The sequence below is a fragment of the Aristolochia californica genome, unplaced genomic scaffold, assembly GCF_029961685.1.
Source record: "Aristolochia californica isolate CCGP_79_NKW_82.1479 unplaced genomic scaffold, dmAriCali1.0.hap1 SCAF_1, whole genome shotgun sequence".
Lineage (NCBI taxonomy): Eukaryota > Viridiplantae > Streptophyta > Magnoliopsida > Piperales > Aristolochiaceae > Aristolochia > Aristolochia californica.
The window spans coordinates 5,941,483-5,965,586 of NW_027181770.1; the positions used below are offsets into that span (position 1 = coordinate 5,941,483).

The window sequence follows — 24,104 nt, forward strand, 5'->3', positions numbered from 1 at the left end:
CAATTAATGCAAAAGCTGCATACCTATATTATTGGCTCTATTCACTATTTAAGTAAGCATCGTTTTATTATTACCTTTCTTTCGTTTTATTTCTGTCTTTCCCCCCCCTTTTATCTAAAATAGGTAATTTTGTTAAAGAGAATCTAGAGTTGTAGGGGATCTATACCCCAAATGTAGCATATCTATATTATTGGCTCTATTCACTATTTTAAGTAAGCATCATTTTATTATTGTCTTTTTCCCTTCTTTTAGCTAAAATAGGTAACTTTGTAAAAGGGTATCTAGATTTGTAGGGTACCCATACCCCAAATGTAGCATGGCTCTACTCTTGCCATTATGGAAGTTTAGTTCATGTTGGATTATAGGGGTAGAAAGGGCAAAAAAAAAACTAGATTTCACAAGTAACTACTTCAGGTTGAAAGCATATCTTCCCCATTAGCTCCATTCAATCAAAATCCTATCATTGAATAGTCTAGGTGCCTTAATTTGATTGGGTCAAGCTCGAGGTTTGGCCCATCTTAACTCGGACTTGTTGACAGCGGCTAGCCAATACACCCAACAAATCAATTTGTTAGGTGGGGAAAGCTACCGCCTATAAAAGTCTGACACCCACCCTGCCCATTCTTGACCGCCTCTCGAATACGGGACGTGGTGTACCCAACTCTAATACCATGACAACGATTAGCTAATACACCCAAAAAACCGATCTGTTGGGTGGAAAAGTTACCGCCTACAAGAGTGGACGGAACTACTCTGACACCCACCCCACCCATTTTTTACTGCCTCTCACAGGATTAGAACGCGACTCTCACGAGATTCGAATGCGGGACGTGGTGTACCCAGTTTTGATACCATGACAACGATTAGCCAATACACCCAACAAACTGATCTGTTAGGTGTGAAAAACTACCGCCTACAAGAGTAGACAAAACCATTCTGACACTCACCTCCTTGGAATTCCAATTCAATCAGACTGAGTGACAGGTGAGGAAACCGTGGTCAATACTTCCAAAGTAAATCCGTTACTAGACATTAGGTAACATGTAATATTTGAACTAACTCTAGACTTGCCTCAATCCTCCCTATTTGAGTTTCGTCATCTATACCCTTTTTTCTAAACTTCCATCCTTTTTCTACCACTAAAGCACTGAAGTGAAGCTCCGAGTTTGAGTTATGACCTGTTAAGCTAAGAAATCACGTCCCAGTTAGAATTTTACTCCCCAACCCGGTTCCGTTCAAGCAGATCGACTCGTTGACGCGCATTGAGCCTATAACTAGTAACGGCCGTCGGAAAACTGAAGTGATGTGAAAACAACGAAACGGATACAGAGACAAGTGACAAGTACGAGTGACAACTGATCGACTTCTAGTGCAACCAGTGAATCCATCGGAAACATTGGAGTCGTGGAGAGGTCGTCGTCGTCGTTCATTAGGATTTCCCTTCGTCCGTCTCGAAATCGTTAAGTAGTTAAAGAGCTATATATAATATAGAACTGGAAGATGGCCCCATTTTGTCAATTTCAAATCGCGTCTCCGAATTTCGCTCCATGCCGAGGTGCGGGAATCTGCGTGTCAACCTTGCGCGCTTCTGGTGCGTGGAGACAGCATTTCTCTCCGAGGCGACTGGGACTGATGGCTGCCGTAGTTCCTCGGTGGAAGCTGACCGGGTCGGATCCTCTACGACACGTCGATTCAATGGCCGTCCTCTCGTCCGGTGCTGGGAAGATGGACCATTTGAACGCTGTCATTCTTGGAGAGGCGCTCTCCTCCAAGGAGAACGATCTGGTTTGCCCGAGCGAGGATTTCTCGAGACAGGCTCTTGTTTCTTCGCTTGAGAAGGTGATTTCTACTTTCTAGGATTCCTGACGTAAAGTTCATTTTGTTTTGGTTGTTGACTTGTAGTACAGACGGTTTACGTTATGCTTCTGCGCTATCTGTTTTTCTCATTTTCTGGAGGGAGATGACTCTGAGGAAGACTGTTTGCCGTTTTGTGTTATCTACTTATCCTATATAAATTGCTATTGCGCTTTCTCGGTTGGTGTTTCTCAAGCAACTTTCTGCAGCCTGAAGCTTATTGTTATTATATCTATACTCTTTCCTCTGTTATCTGCGTTAAACTTCCTCATATCTTTCCGGTAATGATTTGTTTTTTCTGTATATGAGAGATATTTTTTTCAACGAGATTGTTTTGCTCTGAACCTTTCCATTAACTTATTTATGTAAGCGTACTTACTCTTGCTTCTGGTAGATGTAGTGTTGAAATTTGCCACAAAGCTGACATTTTTTCTATTTTGATCTGGTTTCGGTAATACGTGTCTTTGTATCTATTTTTACGAAAGTCCAACTTTTCGTATTAATGAAGCTTGTTCCTTGAAACACTGAATTTGGACTCAAACTTCACAGATTTATGGGTTATAGCAATTCGCTGACTGTTTTAATGCCCTTTATCAGTATCTAATTTATGGGTTATCGCAATTCGCTGACTGATTTAGCGCCCTGTATCAGTATCTGGAGCTGTATAGACGATCGATCGAGGACCCAGCTGGTTTCTGGTCAGAGATAGCTACGGAGTTTTATTGGAAAAAGAAATGGGGTGAACAAGTCGTTACTGAAAATCTAGATGTTAAGAAGGGCACCGTGAAAATTGAAGTGAGATGTTCGATCATTTTTAACTTTTTTATGAGCTATATGCCTATTTTAGGAGTCCTCATAAATGTCTATATATTGCTAGCAGTGGTTCAAGGGTGGTATCACAAACATATGCTACAATGCATTGGATAAAAATATTGAAGCTGGAAATGGTGGCAAAATTGCATTGTACTGGGAAGGAAATGATCCAGGCCATGATGGGGCTTTGACCTACACCGAGCTCTTGGTGAAAGTTTGCCAGGTACTTAAGTTAGAATCTATTACCTAAAATTCAGAACTTATTGTGTATAAAGTTTGAAGTCTGATTTTTTACATCAACGGCGGAAACAGCTCTCAAACTACTTGAATGATATTGGCGTTGGAAAAGGAGATGCTGTTATAATTTATTTACCTATGCTAATGGAATTGCCTGTAGCAATGTTAGCCTGCGCTCGCATTGGTGCTGTACACTCGGTAATTGATCAAACAGCCATGTTCCTCTTTGTTGATGTTTCTATTATTACTATTTTTTATTTAGTCATGTAACAGAAAATTTAGGTTTTACTTTAATGGTCTTCTAGGTTGTATTTGCTGGATTCTCTGCTGATTCCCTTGCACAAAGAATAATGGATTGCAAACCAAAGGCAGTTATAACCTGCAATGCTGTTCGAAGGGGTCCTAAGGTTATTCCTCTCAAAGATATCGTAGATGCTGCATTGGTTCAATCATCCAAAGAAGGCATCTCCGTAGGTGTGTGAATTATAACTTTCACTTAAATTTTCTAAGGACACTTTGCTATTGATGTTTTTTGTTGGTTGATTTCCCTTGATTGACAGAAGTCAATTTCAGCTCATCATTTTCCTACCCATTCTGTTCAATACAAACAAGTAAAAGATACAGTTTTCTTATAACAAATGCTTTCCTTTGTCATTTATAAGCCTGTGATTTTTAATGGCGATCAATTTCTCATATCTGGCAAAAGTTTTTCAGTTTAATGTGTACCGATCAATATGTTTTGGTATCTTTTGTTATAAATAAAGTTGTTTGTTATCCTTTTTTCTTTTATCTCATTTTTGGAGGACATCTTTATCTGATCACATATTTTCCCTTGTTCAGAAGTGTGTTTGACCTATGAAAACGAGCTTGTTATGAAGAGGGAAGCAACAAAATGGCAGGCGGGAAGAGATGTTTGGTGGCAGGTTGAAAACTTGAATCCTTATCCTTTTTTCTTTTTACTTAGCTGTTGTAGTGTCTTTGCCTGAAATCGGGGCAATTCAATAGCAACATTTCTGCTCCAGTTTCTTCGTGATTGTGAAATTGATAAGAACTTCAAATGATTAAGAAGGGAAATTTCTTTGGCCTTAATGGCGAGTCTTGTTCGATGCGACATTAAGAATTGATAGCTATAACTAATATATGTGATCATTTTATTTCATCCATGCTCAAAATCTAGATTAATCTTCCAGGATACTGTTCCAAAATATCCGAAAACCTGCGATGTAGAGTGGGTTGACGCGGAAGATCCTCTCTTTCTCTTGTATACTAGTGGGAGCACTGGAAAGCCGAAGGTATCTCCTTAATTCATATCTTGTTCTCTCTCTTTGTTCTTTTATGACTCACAGAAACTGTTGCTCATGCATGCTATAAGGCTGTTGCCTACATGTTAATTGTTATTAATGGGTACCTCCTAATATGATTTTGCATCCAATCCTTGTATTCATGCACAGGGTGTTCTGCATACAACAGGTGGATACATGATATACACAGCGACAACCTTTAAGTATGGATTTGATTACAAGCCATCTGATATATACTGGTATGCTTGTCTCGCATGGTCTAATGCTGATCTTTGGTTAAACCATCTCCTAATAGCTGCAGAGAGCTGTACAATGATCCTTTCTGACTTTCAGGTGCACTGCTGATTGTGGTTGGATTACAGGACACAGTTATGTAACGTACGGTCCTCTGCTAAATGGTGCTAGTGTTGTTGTTTTTGAGGGGGTAGTGATATCAAACCTTTTCATTTTAAAATAATGTGGCTTTGTGATGTGAAAATGGTTGGGACTGAAGGCAAATTAACATTGAATGGAACAAAAAATTTACTATGAGTGTGGACATGAGGATTTGGCAGTTCCTTGCCTTTAAGATTGAGGCCCAAGACCCATTGGCTATGCCGTCATGTGTATGATCAATTCTTTATTGGTTATTCTCATCTAAAGAGAATGGTTACTTTTCTTAAGAGAGTATTGATTCCATCATTAATATGTAATGACCAGCATTACAATTTTCAGAGCCTTTTGCCATGGTTCACTATCAATCCATATTCTTGTGAATAAATCTAGCACATGTTTGGCAGGCCCCAAACTATCCAGACTCTGGTCGTTGCTGGGACATTGTTGACAAATTCAAAGTGACAATATTCTATACAGCTCCCACCCTTGTGCGTTCCCTCATTCGAGATGGCAATGAGGTAAGAAACATTTCTAGTAATCTCTGGAATACTACTACATTAGGAATGTGTTACTCTCACAAAATATTATTTTTTTATAGTTTTTATTGTTTTCTGTGCAGTATGTTAGTCGTTACTCCCGTAGATCACTACGTATTCTTGGAAGTGCTGGAGAACCTATAAATCCAAGTGCTTGGAGGTAGCTAGCCTCTTAGGCTATTATCTGTGGAGCAGTTTAGATTATTCCAGTACTCTAGAAATATTTAGCGTTTTTCTTATCCTTTTACAGGTGGTATTATAATGTTGTTGGAGATTCACGCTGTCCTATATCTGATACCTGGTGGCAAACTGAGACAGGAGGCTTCATGGTTAGCTTTCTCTCGTGCTTGTTATGCTTAATCATGAAATTAAAACAATTTAATTTGCACAATTGTTTTGCGATTATTCTTTATGTCTAAGTGTTAAAGGGATGTCTATCTTATTGTGGTAGCTGCTGAAGTTTTTTACATTTCTTTGTTCTGACCAGATTACTCCTCTACCAGGTGCGTGGCCACAGAAGCCTGGTTCTGCTACTCTTCCATTCTTTGGAATCCAGGCATGTGTGGACAGATTAAATATTTTCTGATATAGTTAACTGTTTGCCATTTGGTTGTTAACTTTTATGTGTTTTTGAGTTCACAATGCAGCCAGCAGTTGTTGATGAGAAAGGTATAGAGATTGAAGGTGAATGCAGCGGGTATTTATGCGTGAAAAAATCATGGCCTGGAGCATTCCGAACTCTATATGGTGATCATGAAAGATATGAAACAACTTACTTCAAACCATTCTCAGGGTATTACTTCAGTGGTGATGGTTGTATTCGGTACACATCTAACTCTATATGCTCTTCTTTCTTGTCTGCTTTTTGCATTCCACTTCTTAATCCTCTGATTTTTCTGTTTTGCTCAGTACCTTTCACTTTATCTTTTTTGTCACAAATTCGGTATTGCATTTTACATCCTATCAATTTATACACAAAAGAATACATTCTGATTTCTCTCATGAGGATTTCTCCTATGATTTTCCTCCTGTAATCTCTTGGAGAATCAATCGAGGATTTCCTCCTCTGATTTCTCTCGGAGGCCCTCAAGTTGGTGCATATAGATCTCTAATGCCCAACTTGTCAAGTGAGTTGTCGAAATTCTTGTTGCATACCGCTTTTGTAAGAATATCTGCCAACTGGTCTTCAAATTTAACAAACGGAAATCAAATTATCTTGGCCTCCAAGTTTTGCTTGATGAAGTGTCGATATACTTCCACATGTTTAGTTCGATCATATTGAACCTGATTATGAGAGATATTAATAACCGCCTTGTTATCACAAAATAAGTTCATCTTATGGCTTGGGGCAAAGCCAATTTCAGTTAATAGTCTCTGAAGCCAGAGAAGCTCACAAAAACCCTTAGCCGTCCCACGAAACTTGGCTTCAACGCTTGATAATGCTACTACCTTTTGCTTCTTACTTATCCATGTAACTAGGTTCTCTCCAATAAATGTAAAAATAGTCTACGGTGGATCTTCTATCTGAAATATTCCATGCCCAATCAGCATTTGTATATCCTTCAACCCTTAGGTGATTATGTCTTGAGAACCTAAGTCTTTTTCTAGGGGAGGAGTTTAGGTACCGAAGAATTTGACTCATTGTGTTCATATGATCTTCACTTGGGCAATGCATTAATTGGCTTACTACACTTATTGCATAGGCGATGTCTATCAGAGCTAGGTCCTGCACGTCCCGCCTTCGAATCCCACGGGGAGCGGTAAGGGGCGGGGTGGGTGGCAGAGGTAGTTCCAGTCCACCTCTCTTGATTAGGTTGGCTTTCCGCACTTAAACGACTAGTCTTTTAGGTTGTATTGGCCATCCTCTTGACAAGGTCGTATATGGGAGAGATAAATAAGTTTCCCAACCAACCTCTGGTACCTTCCTTTATCTGTTGGCATTTGGTTTGGGTATTCTCCAAGCTTATGGTTTTGGATTATTGGGGTATCTATAGGCTTACACTCCAATAGTCCAACTTTAGATAATAAATTTAGGTTATATTTTCGTTGAGAAAGGAATATGCCTTGCTTAGATCTAACAACTTCAATTCCCATAAAATATTTGGATCTTTCCAGATTTTTCGTCTCAAAATTTGTTGCCAATTGCTCTTGAAGTCTTGCTATTTCTTCTGGATCATCTCTTGCAATGATCATTTCGTCTACGTAGAGTATCAATGCTGTTATCTTAACCCTTTGATGCTTTAAAAATAGTGTATGATCTGAGTTACTTTGTTGAAAACCAAATTTCCTCATTGCCAAACTCAATTGCCCAAACCACGATCTAGGAGATTGCTTCAAGCCATACAATGTTCGTTGTAGCTTGCACATCACCCTTGCTTTCGAATTTGCCAAATATCCCGACGGGACATCCATGTAGAGTTAAGTTGTGGAGCCTAATCAATGCCCTACATTGAGTCAGTACGCGGATCGACCTTGGTGGTAAGGTTGCTGTGGGGGTTGGCTGCCCCCCTCCCAAGGGAGTGGGGGCGGAGCCCCCGCCCGATCCACGATATATTAACTATTGTTACATTAAGGGCAATTTGGGAATTTCATTTGAAAAATAGGTGACTTGGGGAGAAAATAAAAGATAAAATGGATTTATGGAAGAGAGGCAGAAAGGCCCTTCCTGCTTCTTTATAATCAGGGTTTAAGTGAAAATTTATAATAGGACAAAAATGCCCCTCAATACTCAAAATTACATATCTCCTAAAATACATGTCTAAACTGAATGAAAAATTGACTAGAGATAAAATAAGACATTCTTTATCTAATAGCCATACTATAAGAGAAAAATGTAATATTGAAAATCTAAGAAATGACCAAAATACCCCTGAACTTGTATTTTAACACTCCCCCTCAAGCTGAAGAGTAGATATCAAACAATCCCAGCTTGTCACTAAAGGATACATGTTCACGTCTCCCCAAAGGCTTGGTAAATATATCTCCCAACTGGTCGGAAGACTTTACATAAGGAGTTACCACCTTCCCCTGCATAACTGCATCTCTAATGAAGTGGTAGTCAACTTCGATATGTTTTGTCCTCTCATGGAATATGGGGTTGCTGGCAATAAAAATGGCTGCCTGGTTATCACAATTCATAACCATAGGGTCAGGTAACTTAAAACCAAACTCAAGAAGCACAGACTTAATCCACATAAGCTCACTAACTGTATGAGCCATTGCTCAATACTCGGCCTCTGCACTGGACCAAGCCACAACCGTCTGTTTCTTACTTTTCCAACTTATTCGGTTGCCTCCAACAAAACAATAGTAGCCAGATGTAGAACGTCTATCCATCTTACACCCAGCATAATCAACATCAGAATACCCAAGTACATCAATTTTCCCATTATGAGTATACAAAAGACCTTTTCCAGGTGCACCCTTCAAGTACTTCAAAATCCTCTGAGCAACTTCTAAATGGACTTTTTGAGGATTTTCCATGAACTGGCTCACAACTCCCACAACAAATGAAATATCCGGCATGGTAACTGTAGCATAGATCAATTTACCTACTAACTGTTAGTATTGAGTTTTATCCTTGAGTGTAGGACCCTGGGTGTCATGTAGATTATGATTAACTTCCATGGGGGGTGTCTATAGGTTTAACACCTAATAAACCATACTCCTGTAACATATCCAATATATATTTTCTCTGAGAAAGAATAATACCTCGCTTGCTACGAGCGACTTCAATGCCAAGGAAGTACTTGAGAGAGCCCAAATCCTTTGTCTGAAAATGTGCGGCCAGATATTGTTTAACTTCTGTAATACCATCAAGATCATCACCAAATAACACAATGTCATCTACATAGACAACCAAAATCACCATACCATTCTTCCTTTTAAGTACGAACATAAAATGCTCACAATGACTCCTAACCCAAATTGTAGTACCACATCACTAAACTTTTCAAATCAGGCCCGTGGACTCTGTTTAAGTCCATAAATAGCCTTCTGCAACTTACACACCTTTTCTGTCTCCCCCTGAGCAACATACCTAGGAGGTTGCTCCATACACACCTCCTCATGTAGATCACCATATAAAAAGGTATTCTTCACATCGAGTTGAAAGAGAGGCCAACCCTTATTAACAACCACAGATATTAAGATACGTACCGAAGTAAGTTGGGCCACATGAGAGAATGTCTCAAAGATATCAACTCCAAAAGTCTGCTTACCCTTTTGCTACCAGTCGTGCTTTGTACCGTTCAATAGAGCCATCAACATTATAAACCTAACGACACTCCACAATAGCTACTTCTGCAGGTGGATCACATAGATTCCATGTTCCTCGAGACACCAAAGCACTCATTTCATCATCCATAGCTTGTTTCCATTCTGGAGAGCACAAGGCTTCCTGCACTGAACGAGGTATATGAGAAGTAGACAATGACATAGCAAATGACTTGAAGGATGGGGACAAAAAATCAAATGACACATATTTGGATATCGGATGAGAAGTACAAGATTGTTTACCTTTTCGTAGACTAATAGGCAGGTCCAAATCAAAGACAACAAGATCTGCAAGCAATGAGGAAGCTGGTAGATCATGAGGAGAGAACTCTGTTGAGGTAACTGCTGGAGGCACTGTAGGAGTACGAGAGCGACGACTGTAAACACGAAGAGGCAATGAAGAACTCGATGACGCGGGTATATCCAAAACTGCAATAGGAACAAGACAATCTGAAGGAGATTCAGGTGATATAGGAAGCTCAGTAGATGATGAAAAATATGGAGTACGTTCAAAAAGGTCACATCGGCTGACACATATTTTTTCCGTCGAACAGGATCATAACATTTGTACCCTTTTTGTTGACGAGAATATCCCCAAAAAACACATTTGACAGACCGAGGTGATAACTTATCGACCGAAGTTCCAAGCATATGAACAAAACAGGTACATCCAAAAATACGAGGAACCACACCAAACAATTTACAATTGGGTTTTAAAACTTGAAGTGGAACTTGACCACTCAAAATAGTTGAAGGCATATGATTAACCAAGTAGCACGAGGTTAAAACTGCATCTCCCCAAAAAGATTTAGGAACATTCAAGGAGATGTTTATTTTTATGTTCAACCACCCCATTTTGTTGTGGTGTATAAGGGTAGGATATTTGATGGGTAATATCATGATAATCACAAAATACTGAAAATTTATGGTTAAGATATTCCAAACCATTGTCAGTACGAAGTACATGAACACGTGTACCAAATTGATTTTTTATTTCATTGAAAAAATTGAGAAATACATCAAATACTTCGGACTTCTCCTGCAGGAGATACACCCAAGTGACTCTACTGAAATCATCAATGAACGACACAAAATACTTAAAACCAAATGGGCTAGGAACCCTACTGGAGCGACGATGCTTTCCCAACTGACAGGATTTGCAATCAAATGAAATATCGGCTAGCAGAGAAGGAAAAGATTCACGCAACTTAGCTGGTGAGGGATGTCTCAAACGCATATGCCACAACTAAGAAGAATCTGTAGTAGTGAGAGCTACAACTCGAGAAACGGATACATCCCCTCCCTTCTCATGTCCTGAACCAATCATCTTCTTCGTCTGCAAGTCCTGGAAAACACAAGAAGTAGGATAAAAGGTTACTGAACAGTTTAAGGATATAGTTATATGACTCACAGACAAGAGATTAACTGGAAACTTAGGTACAAATAAAACAGAATCTAAGGATATTTGTGGAGTAGTGCAAACTATACCCTCCCCCTGAATGGGAGAGGTGGATCCATCAGCTAAAGTAACTCGACGATATGAATGAGATGGACTAATGGACTGAAATAGAGAGGGCATACGTGACATGTGTGTAGAGGCTCCTGAATCAATGATCCAAGAGGGGGAATGAGACATATTTAGTGCATTCATACTTGTACTAGCCATCGTGGCACTTGGTGAGGAAGAAGGAGGAGTCTCGGTAGTCTGAGAAGTAGTAGATGAAGCAGTCAGTTGACCCAGTCGCTGTAATAACTGTTGAATTTCCTCATACGATCTAGTGTGTGAGGAGGCATCCTTATCTGTGACTATAGAGTTGGCCCAGGTAGGTTTACCAAAATTTTCCCAACATTTCTCAGAAATATGATTAGTCCTACCACAATAAACACATTTTCGATCCCCCCGATCATTTCGGCCACAAACACGGGTTATGTAAGAGCGACCTCTACCTTTATTATTACCACCATGAAACTGACCGTCGGGCTTACTAGTAGAAGATTGAAGGTTAAGAGCAGTTGCTTCTGAGAGGGCTCCACCTGACTCATTCTTATTTACAACTGCACTTTCAGCTCGAAGAACTCTGTTAAAAGTTTGCTCAAGAGTAGTCACATCCTCTTTAACCAACAATTGGGCTATAATAACATCATACTCATGCCCCAAACCATCCAAAAACCGGGCTACTTGAATATGATTTTCTTTCTTACAAATGTCTTCAACATTCGTAGTAAAAAGATGGAATGTACTAATCTCCTGTAGTACGCCCCTCATCTCAGTGAAATAATCTGTCACTGATCTACGTCCACGCTTCATATTAAAGAACTTCACATATAACTCATAGATCCTTGATAAATTACTTTCTTGAGACAAAATGGAAGCCAATGTAGTCCACATTGCCTTAGCAGTATTGCAACGCAAAATCTGATCACTAAATCTGGATTCCATACTATTGACTAACCAGGTCATTACTAAATTATCTTTTGCCACCCAATCTTCAGTAACAGGTACCGGGGGATCATCATTTATATATTTTGCCATTCTTCTAGCCCTCAAATACATCAAAACTGATCTAGACCAATTTGCATAATTCTATCCATTCAATCGGATCGTAGTCATCTGAATAGACTGTGAGAATTTCACATTTGAGTTCTCAGCAGTCCTTTGGACAACAACCTGTATGCTTGAATCAGCCATTAAATATCACCAAACACCACATTTCAGTACACTAGAACGTCAATTAACCAAAGGGAAACATTTTCCCCAAATTTCAATATTTGCGTAGTCAAGTGGGCCCCACACCAAATTCAATTAGGGCAATGCAGCACCCAATTCATTGAATTTAGAACCAATAGTGATCAATTCTAGCAATTGAGACCATACATCAATGAAAGAATGACCTAATTGCAAGAAATCAAGATGGCGTAGGCTATATGGATGGTGACGCAAACATTAGGTTGACGACGCAGGCAGATTTGAGAAATTTCCTCAAATTGGGATCATTAAACACTTCTAAATCCCAACATTCAGTCAAATAGAAGCAGTAATCATTAGCCAATAGGCTAAGATAGGCAGAAAAAGGGAAAAAATGAAAATTTTACCCTACCAGTCCAAAAATGTGGGGAAAACCTTGAGGAGATTGCTTAAAATGGAGAGAAGATCCACAAAATCCAAAGAAACTTGCCCAAGACTTGTGTTACTGCACTGATACCATGAAAAATAGGTGATTTGTGGAGAAAATAGAAGAAAAAATGGATTTATGGAAGAGAGGCAGTTTTGCTGCCTTGGAATCTGAGCCAAAAAGGCCCTTCCTGCTTCTTTATAATCAGTGTTTTAAGTGAAATTTTACAATAGGACAAAAATGCCCCTCAATACTCAAAATTACATATCTCCTAAAATACATGTCTAAATTGAATGAAAATTTAATTAGAGATAAAATAAGACATTTTCTATCTAATAGCCATACTATAAGAGAAAAATGTAATATTGAAAATCTAAGAAATGACCAAAATACCCCTGAACTTGTATTTTAACATCACTTTTGTAAAGTGGTTGCCCTAGTTTTCTCTTTATATTGGGGGGGACGCTGCTATTAGGGTTTTATGATTATCATCACCGAGAAGGAGCTGGAGTTGTAGCCCAAGAGAGGTTAGAGAAAACAATTGTAAGTATGTGCGATTTTTTTTGTAAACTATTTCATCTTTATAGTGGATTACTGCATCGGCGGAAAACAGGACTTAGTCTCACCTTGAGGCGAACCTGTATAAATTTTGTTGTTTTTCGTGCTTGCTTTTCCTTTCTTTCATAACTATTATTATTGCTCTCGTTAGTTTGGAATTAGGGCGTCTAATTCCTAACAAGTGGTATTAGAGCTTTGGTTCGTGATTAAGAGCAATGGCTGGCGGAGAAGGATCGGCACTAGGGATGCAAATCAAAGACTATCTATACAGTAAAAAACTGCACCCACCACTTTTGGATATGAAACCAGAAGGTATGAAAGATGATGAGTGAAATCTCCTCGATAGACAGGTGGTGGGAGTAGTCCGGTTAACATTGTCGAATAACGTCGTTCACAATATGGTGTCAGAGAAAACCACAACGGGGATAATGAAGATTCTGTCGAATATGTATGAGAAGCCTTCCGCAAATAATAAGGTACATCTCATAAAAGAACTCTTCAATTTAAAGATGATACAAAATACATCAGTGGAATCGCTTTGAATGAGTTTAATACGATTGTCAATCAATTGACCTCCGTTTAAATTAAATTTGATGATGAGGTTCGTATTTTAATTCTTTTGGCGTCTCTGCCAAATTGTTGGGTGCCTACGAGGGTTGCGGTCAACAACTTTGTAGGCAACGGGAAGTTGATTTTTAGTGATGTTAGGGATACCATTCTTGCGGAGGAAGTTCATAGAAAGGACTTTGGAGAATCGTCGACATCTAATTTTGCCTTAATTGTCGATATTAGGGGCATGAACTTCGAGAGGAATTCCAACAAGGGCAATGGTAGAGGGAAGTTTTCAGAAGGAATGTGGAATGCTGGAATTGTGGCAAGTCTGATCACATAAAGAAAAACTGCAGAGCACCGAAGAAGGATGAAAAGAAAAACAATGCTACGAATGCGGTGACTGAAGAGGTACAAGATGCTCTACTCTTGTCGGTTGATAACCCTATTGACTCTTGGGTGTTTGATTCAGGAGCTTCTTTTCACACCATCGCACATCGTGAGATCATGGAGAATTATATTGTTGGAGATCATGGGAAGGTGTATCTTGTTGATGGAGAGCCTTTGAATATTGTCGGTATTGGTAATGTCAGTTTGAGGATATCAAATAGGTTTGTGTGGAAAATTCACATGGTGAGACATGTACCAAAACTGATGCGTAATTTGATCTCACTAGGGCAGCTTGATGATGAAGGTCATAATGTGACTTTTAATGGTGTTGCCTGGAAAGTCACAAAGGGAGCCATGGTTGTTGCACGAGGAGTTAAAATTGGAACTCTATACATCACTTCCAGTTGCAGAGATATGGTTGCAGTTGCTGATGCTGTTACTGATTTTGACTTGTGGCATTATAGGCTCGGTCACATGAGTGAGAAGGGAATAAAAGTACTTCAGTCCAAAGGGAAACTACTAGGGTGAAAACTGTAAATTACAGTTTGTGTGAAGTGTTGTATTTTCGGCAAGTAGGAAAGGGTTAGCTTTTGTAAGGCTGGAAACGAGCAAAAGACAGGAAAATTAGAGTTAGTTCACACAGATGTGTGGGGGCCTTCGACTGTTACCTCCCTTGGTGGTTCTAACTACTATGTGACATTTATTGATGATTCAAGCAGAAAGGTATGTGTTTATTTCCTAAAAAAGAAATCTGATGTCTTTGATACCTTCAAAAGATGAAGAGCAATGGTTGAGAATGAGACATATTTGAAGGTGGAAGTGCTTACAGTCAGATAATGGGGGAAAATACATAGATGATGATTTCAAGCGATACTGTACTGATAATGAAATCAAGATGAAGAAGGTCATTCTTGGAAAACCTCAACAGAATAGTGTGGCAGAGAGGATGAATAAAACTTTGAAAGAGCATGAGATTGCATGCGGGATTGCCAAAGAAGTCCTAGTCTGAGGCTATTAGCACCACTGCTTATTTGATCAATAGAGGTCCCTCAACACTATTGGATTGCAAAATACCAGAAGAGGTCTGGAATGGCAAAGAGGTAAACCTTTCTTTTTTGAAAGTTTTTGGTTCTGTTTTTTATATTCACATTGATTTTGATGTTAGAAGTAAACTTGATGTTAAATCTAAAATATGTTTATTTCTTGGCTATGGTGGTCCTGAGTTTGGTTATTGCTTCTGGGATGACCAAATCTTCAATGAAGGTGCCCTATATAAAGATAGGTTGAGAACAAAGTCTGAGAGCGCAAATGATGAAGCCAAGAAGTCTGAAGTGATTCGGTTGAGAGATCTTTCAGTTGTTGAGACGGAGAATATTTCTTAGGAAGACCAAGAAAACATACCCCCAGAAGTAAATCAAAACATTCTTGTGACTGAACTCAGGAGATCTGCCAGAACTAGCAGACCACCATAGAGGTACTTCCCTACACTGAATTATATTTTGTTGACTGATAAAGGTGAGCCAGAGAATTATGAGGAAGCCATGCAAGTTCATGAATCAACCAAGTGGGAGTTGGCCATGAAGGATGAGATGGATTCATTGTTATCCAATCAGTATGGCAGTTGACTGAGCTACCAAAAGGGAAGAAGGCCTTGTAGAATAAATGGGTGTACCGAATAAAAGACGAACATGATGGCAACAAGCGGTACAAGGCAAGATTGGTGGTAAATGACTTTCAACAAAAAGAAGACATTGACTACACTGAGATTTTCTCTCCAGTAGTGAAATTCACTACTAATAGAACAATGCTTGGACTTGTGACAAATGAAGATTTGCACTTAGAGTAGTTGGATGTAAAGACAACCTTTCTTCATGGTGATTTGGAGGAAGAAATTTACATGATGCAACCACAGTGTTTCAAAACACAAGGAAAGGAGAAAATGGTGTACAAACTTCAAAAGAGCTTGTATGGTCTTAAATAAGCTCCAAGACAATGGTATAAGAAGTTTGACACCTTTATGAGTAGTAAGGGTTTCTTAAGGTGCCAGGCAGATCATTGTTATTATGTGAAGAAGCTTGATGACTCCTATATCCTTCTACTGCTATATGTTGATGACATGTTGATAACGGGTACTTGCAAACAGGAAATAGAAAAGTTGAAAAGGGAGTTGTCCAAGAAGTTTGTAATGAAGGATTTGGGTGCTGCAAAACAAATCCTTGGGATGAAGATTACTAGGGACATTGATGTCTTGAAACTGTTACAAGAAGAATATGTGAAGAAGGTGTTAGAGCAGATTCAATATGAATGATGCAAAATGAGTAAGTACTCCTTTGGCTAGTCACTTTAGGTCATCTAAGGAGCAGTTACCTTCTACAGAGCAAGAGCGAGCCAACATGACCAATGTGCCTTATGCTTCTGCTATTGGCAGTCTCATGTATGGCATGGTGTGCACTAGATTAGACATAGCTCATGCAATGGGAGTTGTGAGCAAATATATGAGTAATCCAAGTAAGCAACATTGGGAAGCAGTGAAGTGGATTATCATGTATTTGAGAGGCACTGCAAACTCAACCTTATGTTTCATAAAGTCAGACTTGGGATTACAGGGTTATGTAAATGTTGACATGGCTGGAGACATTGATGGAAGGAAGAATATCAATGGATATGTATACACATTGGGTGGTACAACAGTTAACTGGGTCTCTAAGTTGCAGAAGATAGTTGATCTTTTCACTACTGAGGTAGAATATGTTGGTGACCGAAGCCAACAAAGAGATGATATGGTTGCAGTCTTTCTGGGAAGAATTAGGTCTCAAGCATGGGAAAAATGTGTTATATTGTGATAGTTAGAGTGCTATTCATTTAGCAAATAATCTTGTTTATCATGCCAAAAATAGCACATACAGGTGCGTTATCACTTCATCAGATCGGCTCTGGAGGATGGAGTCTTAGCACTTGAGAAAATTCAAGGAAGTCAGAATCCGATTGATATGTTGACAAAGATTGTTACGATTGAGAAGCTGAAGTTGTGTGCAACTTCAGTTGGACTTCTCTCTAAGGATTGAGAAGTTGTTGCCATTGTAGACGAGATATTGATGATGGATTAGTCTCCAAGTGGGAGATTGTTAAGTTGTGGATCCTAATCAACGCCCTACGCTGAGCCGATACGCGGATCGACCTTCACGGTAAGGTCACCCCGCCCCCTCCGGTCCACAATATATTAACTATTGTTTTTCTCTTTACATTAGGTGTGGGGGGGGGGCGCTGATTATCATCACCGAGGAGCTGGAGTTGTAGCCGAAGAGAGGTTAGAGAAAACACTTGTAAGTGTGTGCGATTTCTCTTATAAACTATTTCATCTTTATAGTATATTACTGCAGTGGTGATAAGTAGGACGTAGTTTCACCTTGAGGCAAACCTGTATAAATCTTGTTGTTTTTTCGTGTTTGCTTTTCCTTTCTTTCGTGATTATTATTATTGCTCTCGTTAGTTTAGAATTAGGGCGTCTAATTCTTAACATGTAGATTTCTTCTTTAAGATCTCCATGGAGAAATATATTTTTAACGTCAAGCTAGTGTAATCGCCAATCAAGGTTAGCTACAAGAGATAGCAATACCCTAATTGTACTTAATTTGGCCATTGGTGAGAATGTCTCTTGGTAGTCTCTGGATTAGATTCCCGAAGATATCGTTGTATTAGTGTTTTTGAACCAGTCAAATGTCAACCAATTTAGCTCTTCTTCTTCTCGTGTCTCCCCCAGAAGAGGAGAATTGGATGCGGCAAGAGAGTTGAAAGTATCGGTTTCTAGGAATGTAACATCCATAGTCACATATGTGCGCTAAGTAGTTGGATTGTAACATCAATACCCTTTTTGATGTACCATATATCCCAAAAAAAGACACTGAATAGCACAAGGATCAAGTTTTGTGCATTGGTTTTTTGGAGGTTAACGAACACAACGCAGTAAAAAATTCGAGGTGGAAGTTTCCGCACCGTGGGTAATGAAACATAGGTTGGTAGGACCTGTAGTAGAGTCTTGAACTCAAACACTTTGGAGGGCATGCAGTTAATAAGATGGACTGCCGTAACAACAACATCAGTCCAATGGTAGGCTAGGCACATGAGTTCCAAGTAAAATAGTTTAAGCCGTTTCAAGAATATGACGATTTTTTCTCTCTCTGCAATACCATTTTGCTGTGGAGTCTTGGGGTATGAAGTTTCATAAATCAGTCCATGATGTTGGAAATAATCATAGAAATGTTAATTCACATATTCTCCACCATTATTAGATCAAATAATTCGAATCCTAATAGAGAATTGAGTTTGAATCATTTTATGAAAGGATTGAAATTTATGGAAGACCTCATCCTTATGTTTCGACAAATAAATCCAAGTCATTCGAGTGCAATCATTAACAAATATGATAAACCAGCGAAAATAAGACAATATTTTTGGGAGAAGGACCCCACACATCAGAGTGAATCAAAGCTAAAGGGACTTCACTCTTATTCATACTTAAAGGATAATTGACACGATGACTTTTAGCTATACAAGTTTCATAGTTAAAGTCTAGATTTGACAAATCTGAAAATAAATAAGGAAACACATGTTATAGATAACCAAATGAAGGATGGCTTAACCGACAGTGCCACAACCAAATCTGTTCCACTTTGAGGTCACTTGGATGTTGTATGTGATTTGCTTGGCTCATGCTGAAATCTTCCATGTAATAGAGTTCCCCTTTCTTAGTACCACACCCAATCATCTCCTTGGTGAGAATATCCTGAATAAGACAAAATGTAGGATAAATAAGCACAACACAGTTAAGGTCTTTGGTAACTTGACTTACTGATAATAACTTGTGAAGAGTAGGTACAAGTAAAGTATTAGATAATGGTAGAGTTGGTGACAACATCACCGTTCCCGCCCCTATTACCGAAGAAATAACTCCATTAGCATTGGCAATGCTAGTTCGTCGAGGAGGAGAGGTCTGAGAAAAATCATTCGCATCAAACGTCATATGTTTCGTTACTCCAGAATCAAGTATCCAAGTGTTGTTGTCAATCTCTCTATTAGATCCGAGGATAGCATTGGATTGGAAGTTTGTATTGGCCATGGATGAAGACACGATAGAACCCACGATGTGCGCAAGAAATCTTCCTAATCGGTCGCTAGGTTGACTCGGCTGAATCCGGTCTGGGTCGCTGGGTTGCCTTGGCTTTGAGTCTGATCCGGTCTGGGTCGCTTGGTTGTCCCGACAATGAGTCTGGTCCTTCCGGTCCGGTCCGGTCTCGATTACTGCTGCATCCTAAGTTAGGAAATTAAATCACGCCAGACCATCGTCCCCGCGACACAGGTTTTTAAATAGCTCAGGACGGGAGTTCTCGGAAATGGAGGAGGCTTCAACGTCGGGACAAGAGGTTCGCCAAAGAAGGTTTCAGACCGCTTGCCTTCTATAGCTACGGCGCAGGAAGATGAAGGGTTTAAGACTGCTTATGTCCCAATTTTGTACGTCAGAGCCAGTGTTGCACGCGGCGGCCGATGGAGAAAATCCAGCAGCGCCTAAAGAGGTTCATTGGTGTGCAGTGGCGGTGGTGAGGCCGATATGCGGCAGAGAGAAGCGACTCGAGGACTGGCTAAGGGGATTTCTCCCTGCGTCGTCGCCGATTGGTTATTCCTGCTTTGATACTATATTAAGTTGGGTCCATGGCTCATCCCTAAATGACTAGCCAACTTAGGAACCTCTTTCTCAACTAATAAACTCAAGATCTTTGTACCCACTAATCTATATGGGGTTATTCCCTAACACTCCCTTTCACGTGTAAGCCCTTTTTTGTGGCTCTACGAGTGAATAATTTTGGTAGAGATCCATATCTGAATGTAATTGCTCTGATACCATGTCACCAATTCGGTATCGCATATTCAAAAAATTCAATCTTTACATTTTACATCCTTTCAATTTATACACAAAGCAATACATTCTGATTTTTCTCACTAGGATTTCTCCTCTGATTTTCCTCCTGTAATCTCTCGGAGAATCAATCAGAGGAATTCCTCCACTGATTTCTCTCGGAAGATAAATCAGAGGATTTCCATCCTCTGATTTATTGGCCACAACTCGTGCCAACATTTTTAACTTTGTTGCCTCTTTTCTTTACATGGATGTCTTACTCATCTGTGCTGTAGGGATAAGGATGGCTGTTACTGGCTTACTGGCAGGGTTGATGATGTTATAAATGTCAGGTGATTTCCTGGTGCCAAGTAAAATTTTCCTTGAGCTGTATAATAGAATGAAAAGTTTTTTGATGAATTCCTCTTATTATTCGTTTGTGCAGTGGTCATCGTATTGGCACGGCTGAAGTAGAATCTGCTCTCGTTTCACACCCCCAATGTGCAGAAGGTGCAGTTGTTGGTGTTGAGCATGAGGTAACTGGGTTATTATAGCTTGTATGCTTGTTTCATCGAGTGACAGTTTGATCAACTATTTAGGTTATTTTGGAAGTCTGATTGTGGTACAACAAACTCAGCTTTCTTGGGTAAAGAATCTCCACTTTTTATTATCAGGTGAAGGGACAGAGTATTTATGCGTTTGTCACTTTGGTGGAGGGTGTTCCTTACAGTGAAGAACTCCGGAAAAGTCTCATATTAACGGTTCGAAAACAGGTAAGACCAATTTCTTGCCTATTTATTGTTGAACTTCATAACCATCTTTTACTGTTACAGATTGGTCCATTTGCTGCTCCAGACAGAATTCATTGGGCGCCAAACCTACCTAAAACAAGAAGCGGAAAAATCATGAGAAGGATTTTGAGAAAGATAGCTTCAAGGCAGTTGGATGAGCTCGGAGATACAAGTACACTTGCCGATCCAGTTGTGGTGGATCAGCTTATAGCACTGAGCGATTATTGACGGGCCTTTCAATATCATTGTGAAGTGGATATGGACACTCAAGTGGATTCGAAAGGGTAATAAGTCTTACAATACAGGAAAGAGAACTAAGGCCAAAGCCTCTCTGTTCCTCTCAACTGAAATAGTATCGTTGACAGAAACTCTTATTGCTGACCACGCCCCCAAACTTTGGTCACTACCTTTCTGCACAATACTTACTAAACACAACTAGGTGTCAATTTCACCAGTTTATTTTTTTTGTTTATTATTTATTAAATTAAATAAATATAACAAAATTTCTTACTTAAATGACCAATAATTTTCATCAATTATCTATTTACTATTTATTAAATTAAATAAAAAATTAATAGTTATACTATATACTGACTACCCAAAAATATAATGTCAAGTCAATTTTTTTATTTGTACTTTGGATATTAAGAATTTTTTATTTTTCTAAAAAATTTAGATATTATAGCAACATTGTTATAAGCTTTTGTATGTATAGAGTTACATAATTTTAATTTTTTTTATGAAATTTACTTATATTACACAATTTTTTTTATCATATTGCCCATTTCACTGTTCAATGTAAATAAAAATTATAAACAACATGTAAAACAAGATATAAATAATTGAGCCAAATAATATACAATAAAGTCAATATTCTATAAAATAATATAATATAACCTTTACCCCCCTAACCCCAATTAATGACAACGAGAACTATTTTTTCTTATTAAATAATATGATTTTCTAGCTAAATATTTTAATTAGCCCATTGTCAATTTAAACATGATTTTTTTTATTTAGTATTAGGACCTGACCAAAATTATCAAAATCTGACTCAAATCATCCTAAGTCAAGTAAGTTTAACCTAAGTCAATATATCATTTTCTAACTCAAATATTTTAATAAGCTCATTGTCAATTTAAACATGATTTTTTTATATAGTATCAGGACTTAACCAAAATTATCAAACTTCGACTCTAATCATCCAAGTCAAGTAAGTTTAACTTAAGACAATAATATCATTTTCTAACTCAAATAATTTAATAAGCTTATTGTCAATTTAAACATGATTTTTTATTTAGTATCACAACCTGACCAAAATTATCAAAATCCGACTCGAATCATCCAAGTCAAGTAAGCTTAACTTCAGTAATATCATTTTCTTACTCAAAATTCGTCTCGAATCGTCCAAGTCAAGTAAGCTTAACCTAAGTCAATAATATCATTTTCTAACTCAAATATTTTAATAAGCTCATTTTCAATTTAAACATGGTTTTTTATATAGTATTCAAACTAGACCAAAATTATCAAAATCCAACTCTAATCATCCAAGTCAAGTAAGCTTAACTTAAGACAATAATATCATTTTCTAACTCAAATAATTTAATAAGCTCATTGTCAATTTATACATGATTTTTTATCTGGTATCAGGACCTGATCAAAATTATTAAAATTTGACTCGAATCATCCAAGTCAAGTAAGCTTAACCTAAGTCAGTGCCGAACTGGGGGTAAGCCAGGCAAAATGAACTAGCAACAAAAGGACTTAATCTTGCCTTAGAGCGAGTTTGTATTTTTTGTTTTTCCATTTGGATACTTTAAACTTTAGGTAAGGGTTAGAAGATTGGGACTTTCCTTGGGTACTTCATGCAAGCAAAATTAGGGTTTCATATGTTTCTTTGGCACAAAAAGTATGTGCCATGGGTAGATAAATTGGAATCGTTTTAGCATCAGTCCAATTTAGTGTTGACAATGGAATAGGCTACGACTAGGTCACTACTAGTTCAACTTACTCGTACATTTAAATATCGATACTAAATGTGTGAAATGTTCTAGCTAATGTAGGGTTGAACCATGCTTTAAGGGGTCAAATTTTTCTTGAAAATATAAATAATATAAGATAAAATAAGAATGAAACATGGAGTAAAAAGCGGATGACTTGGGCCCAATTTATATAAATGTTATCTAATAACTCATACATTAAAATAATTCCTACTGGACAAACGACCAATTACATTTCAACCACAATGATGCATAATTTCGGCGATAATATTTTTATCTTCTTAAAAAAGAAATATCTTCTTCAATATCATAATCAAAGGTTAATTGATGGAATTTATTCACAACAAGACATAGAGGAAAGGAGGCAAAGGATGAATAGAATTTGTGAAAATGCCTCAACACCTCGGAGCCACAAAAGTAAGATTTGAGTTGATTGTTCTTCTGTTTCACGACACACTAATTCCAAAAGCTCCTTCATTATCAAACAATACAATTATATTGAGAACTACACCTATCGAGCACCTATCACTAACAACAGAAGATTCTCGAGTCCTCAATGGTTACATTATTACACTGAATTTTTAAAGGATCTGAAACAAGTGAACATTTAAAAAGCTTATTCTAACAAATCTTTATTTTTCAAATAAGATTATGTTATTAGGTTACAAATTTATACAAAGGGATATATCCCGAATTAATTAAAAATACAAATCCTACTTATCTACAAGATCCGTCTTTATCTTCAATCTTCAAGTTTATATTCAACACTCCACCTCAAGTTGGAGTGTATGTTAATGATACCCAACTTGTTGAGTAAACCTCAAATTAGGATGAACTCAACACCTTAGTGAATAAGTCTGTAGTTTGGTTGTTGGTTCATATGTGTACTGTTTCAATCATGCCTGCTTGAATCTTTTCACGAACTAACTAACAACCAATTTCGATGTGTTTGGTTTGCTCATGAAAGACCGGGTTCAAGGCAATATGTAGAGCAATTTGGTTGTCACTATATGACATGACTGGCTGAGTATGTTTAATTTCTAAGTCCTTCAAAAAAATATTCAACCAAGTAATTTCGCAATATGTAGTAGCCATACAATGATACTCTATCTTGGTAATTGATCGAACCACCATTGTTTGCTTCTTTGTTTTCCAAAAAATGGGTGATTGTCTAAGAAATATACAATACAATGTTACTAGCCTTCTTGTGTCCTTGCAACAAGCCCAATCTATATCACAAAATACATTAATTGGAGTGTACTTGTCAAGGATAACATAATACCCTGTCTTGGAGTTTGTTTCAAGTATTTAAGGACTCTATGTGTTGCCTCAAAGTATGGTGTACATATTTTTTTTCCCATAAATTGGCTTAAAACATATACGACATAAATCAAATTTGGTTTAGTAATGGTCAAGTAGATC

General features: G+C 38.2%; 1 protein-coding gene across 1 annotated transcript; it reads left to right on the forward strand.

Moving 5' to 3' along the window:
- Positions 1–1,500: 1,500 nt before the first annotated feature.
- LOC137945202 (acetyl-coenzyme A synthetase, chloroplastic/glyoxysomal-like) lies at positions 1,501–20,910 on the forward strand. Its single transcript, XM_068790983.1, has 18 exons — positions 1,501–1,839; positions 2,506–2,649; positions 2,735–2,890; positions 2,980–3,102; positions 3,210–3,378; positions 3,745–3,827; positions 4,095–4,196; positions 4,356–4,444; positions 4,539–4,629; positions 4,985–5,098; positions 5,200–5,276; positions 5,367–5,445; positions 5,604–5,672; positions 5,764–5,939; positions 20,188–20,244; positions 20,337–20,427; positions 20,566–20,664; positions 20,725–20,910. The coding sequence occupies exons 1-18, from the start codon at positions 1,501–1,503 to the stop codon at positions 20,908–20,910; spliced, it is 2,244 nt and encodes a 747-aa protein (XP_068647084.1).
- Positions 20,911–24,104: the final 3,194 nt, after the last annotated feature.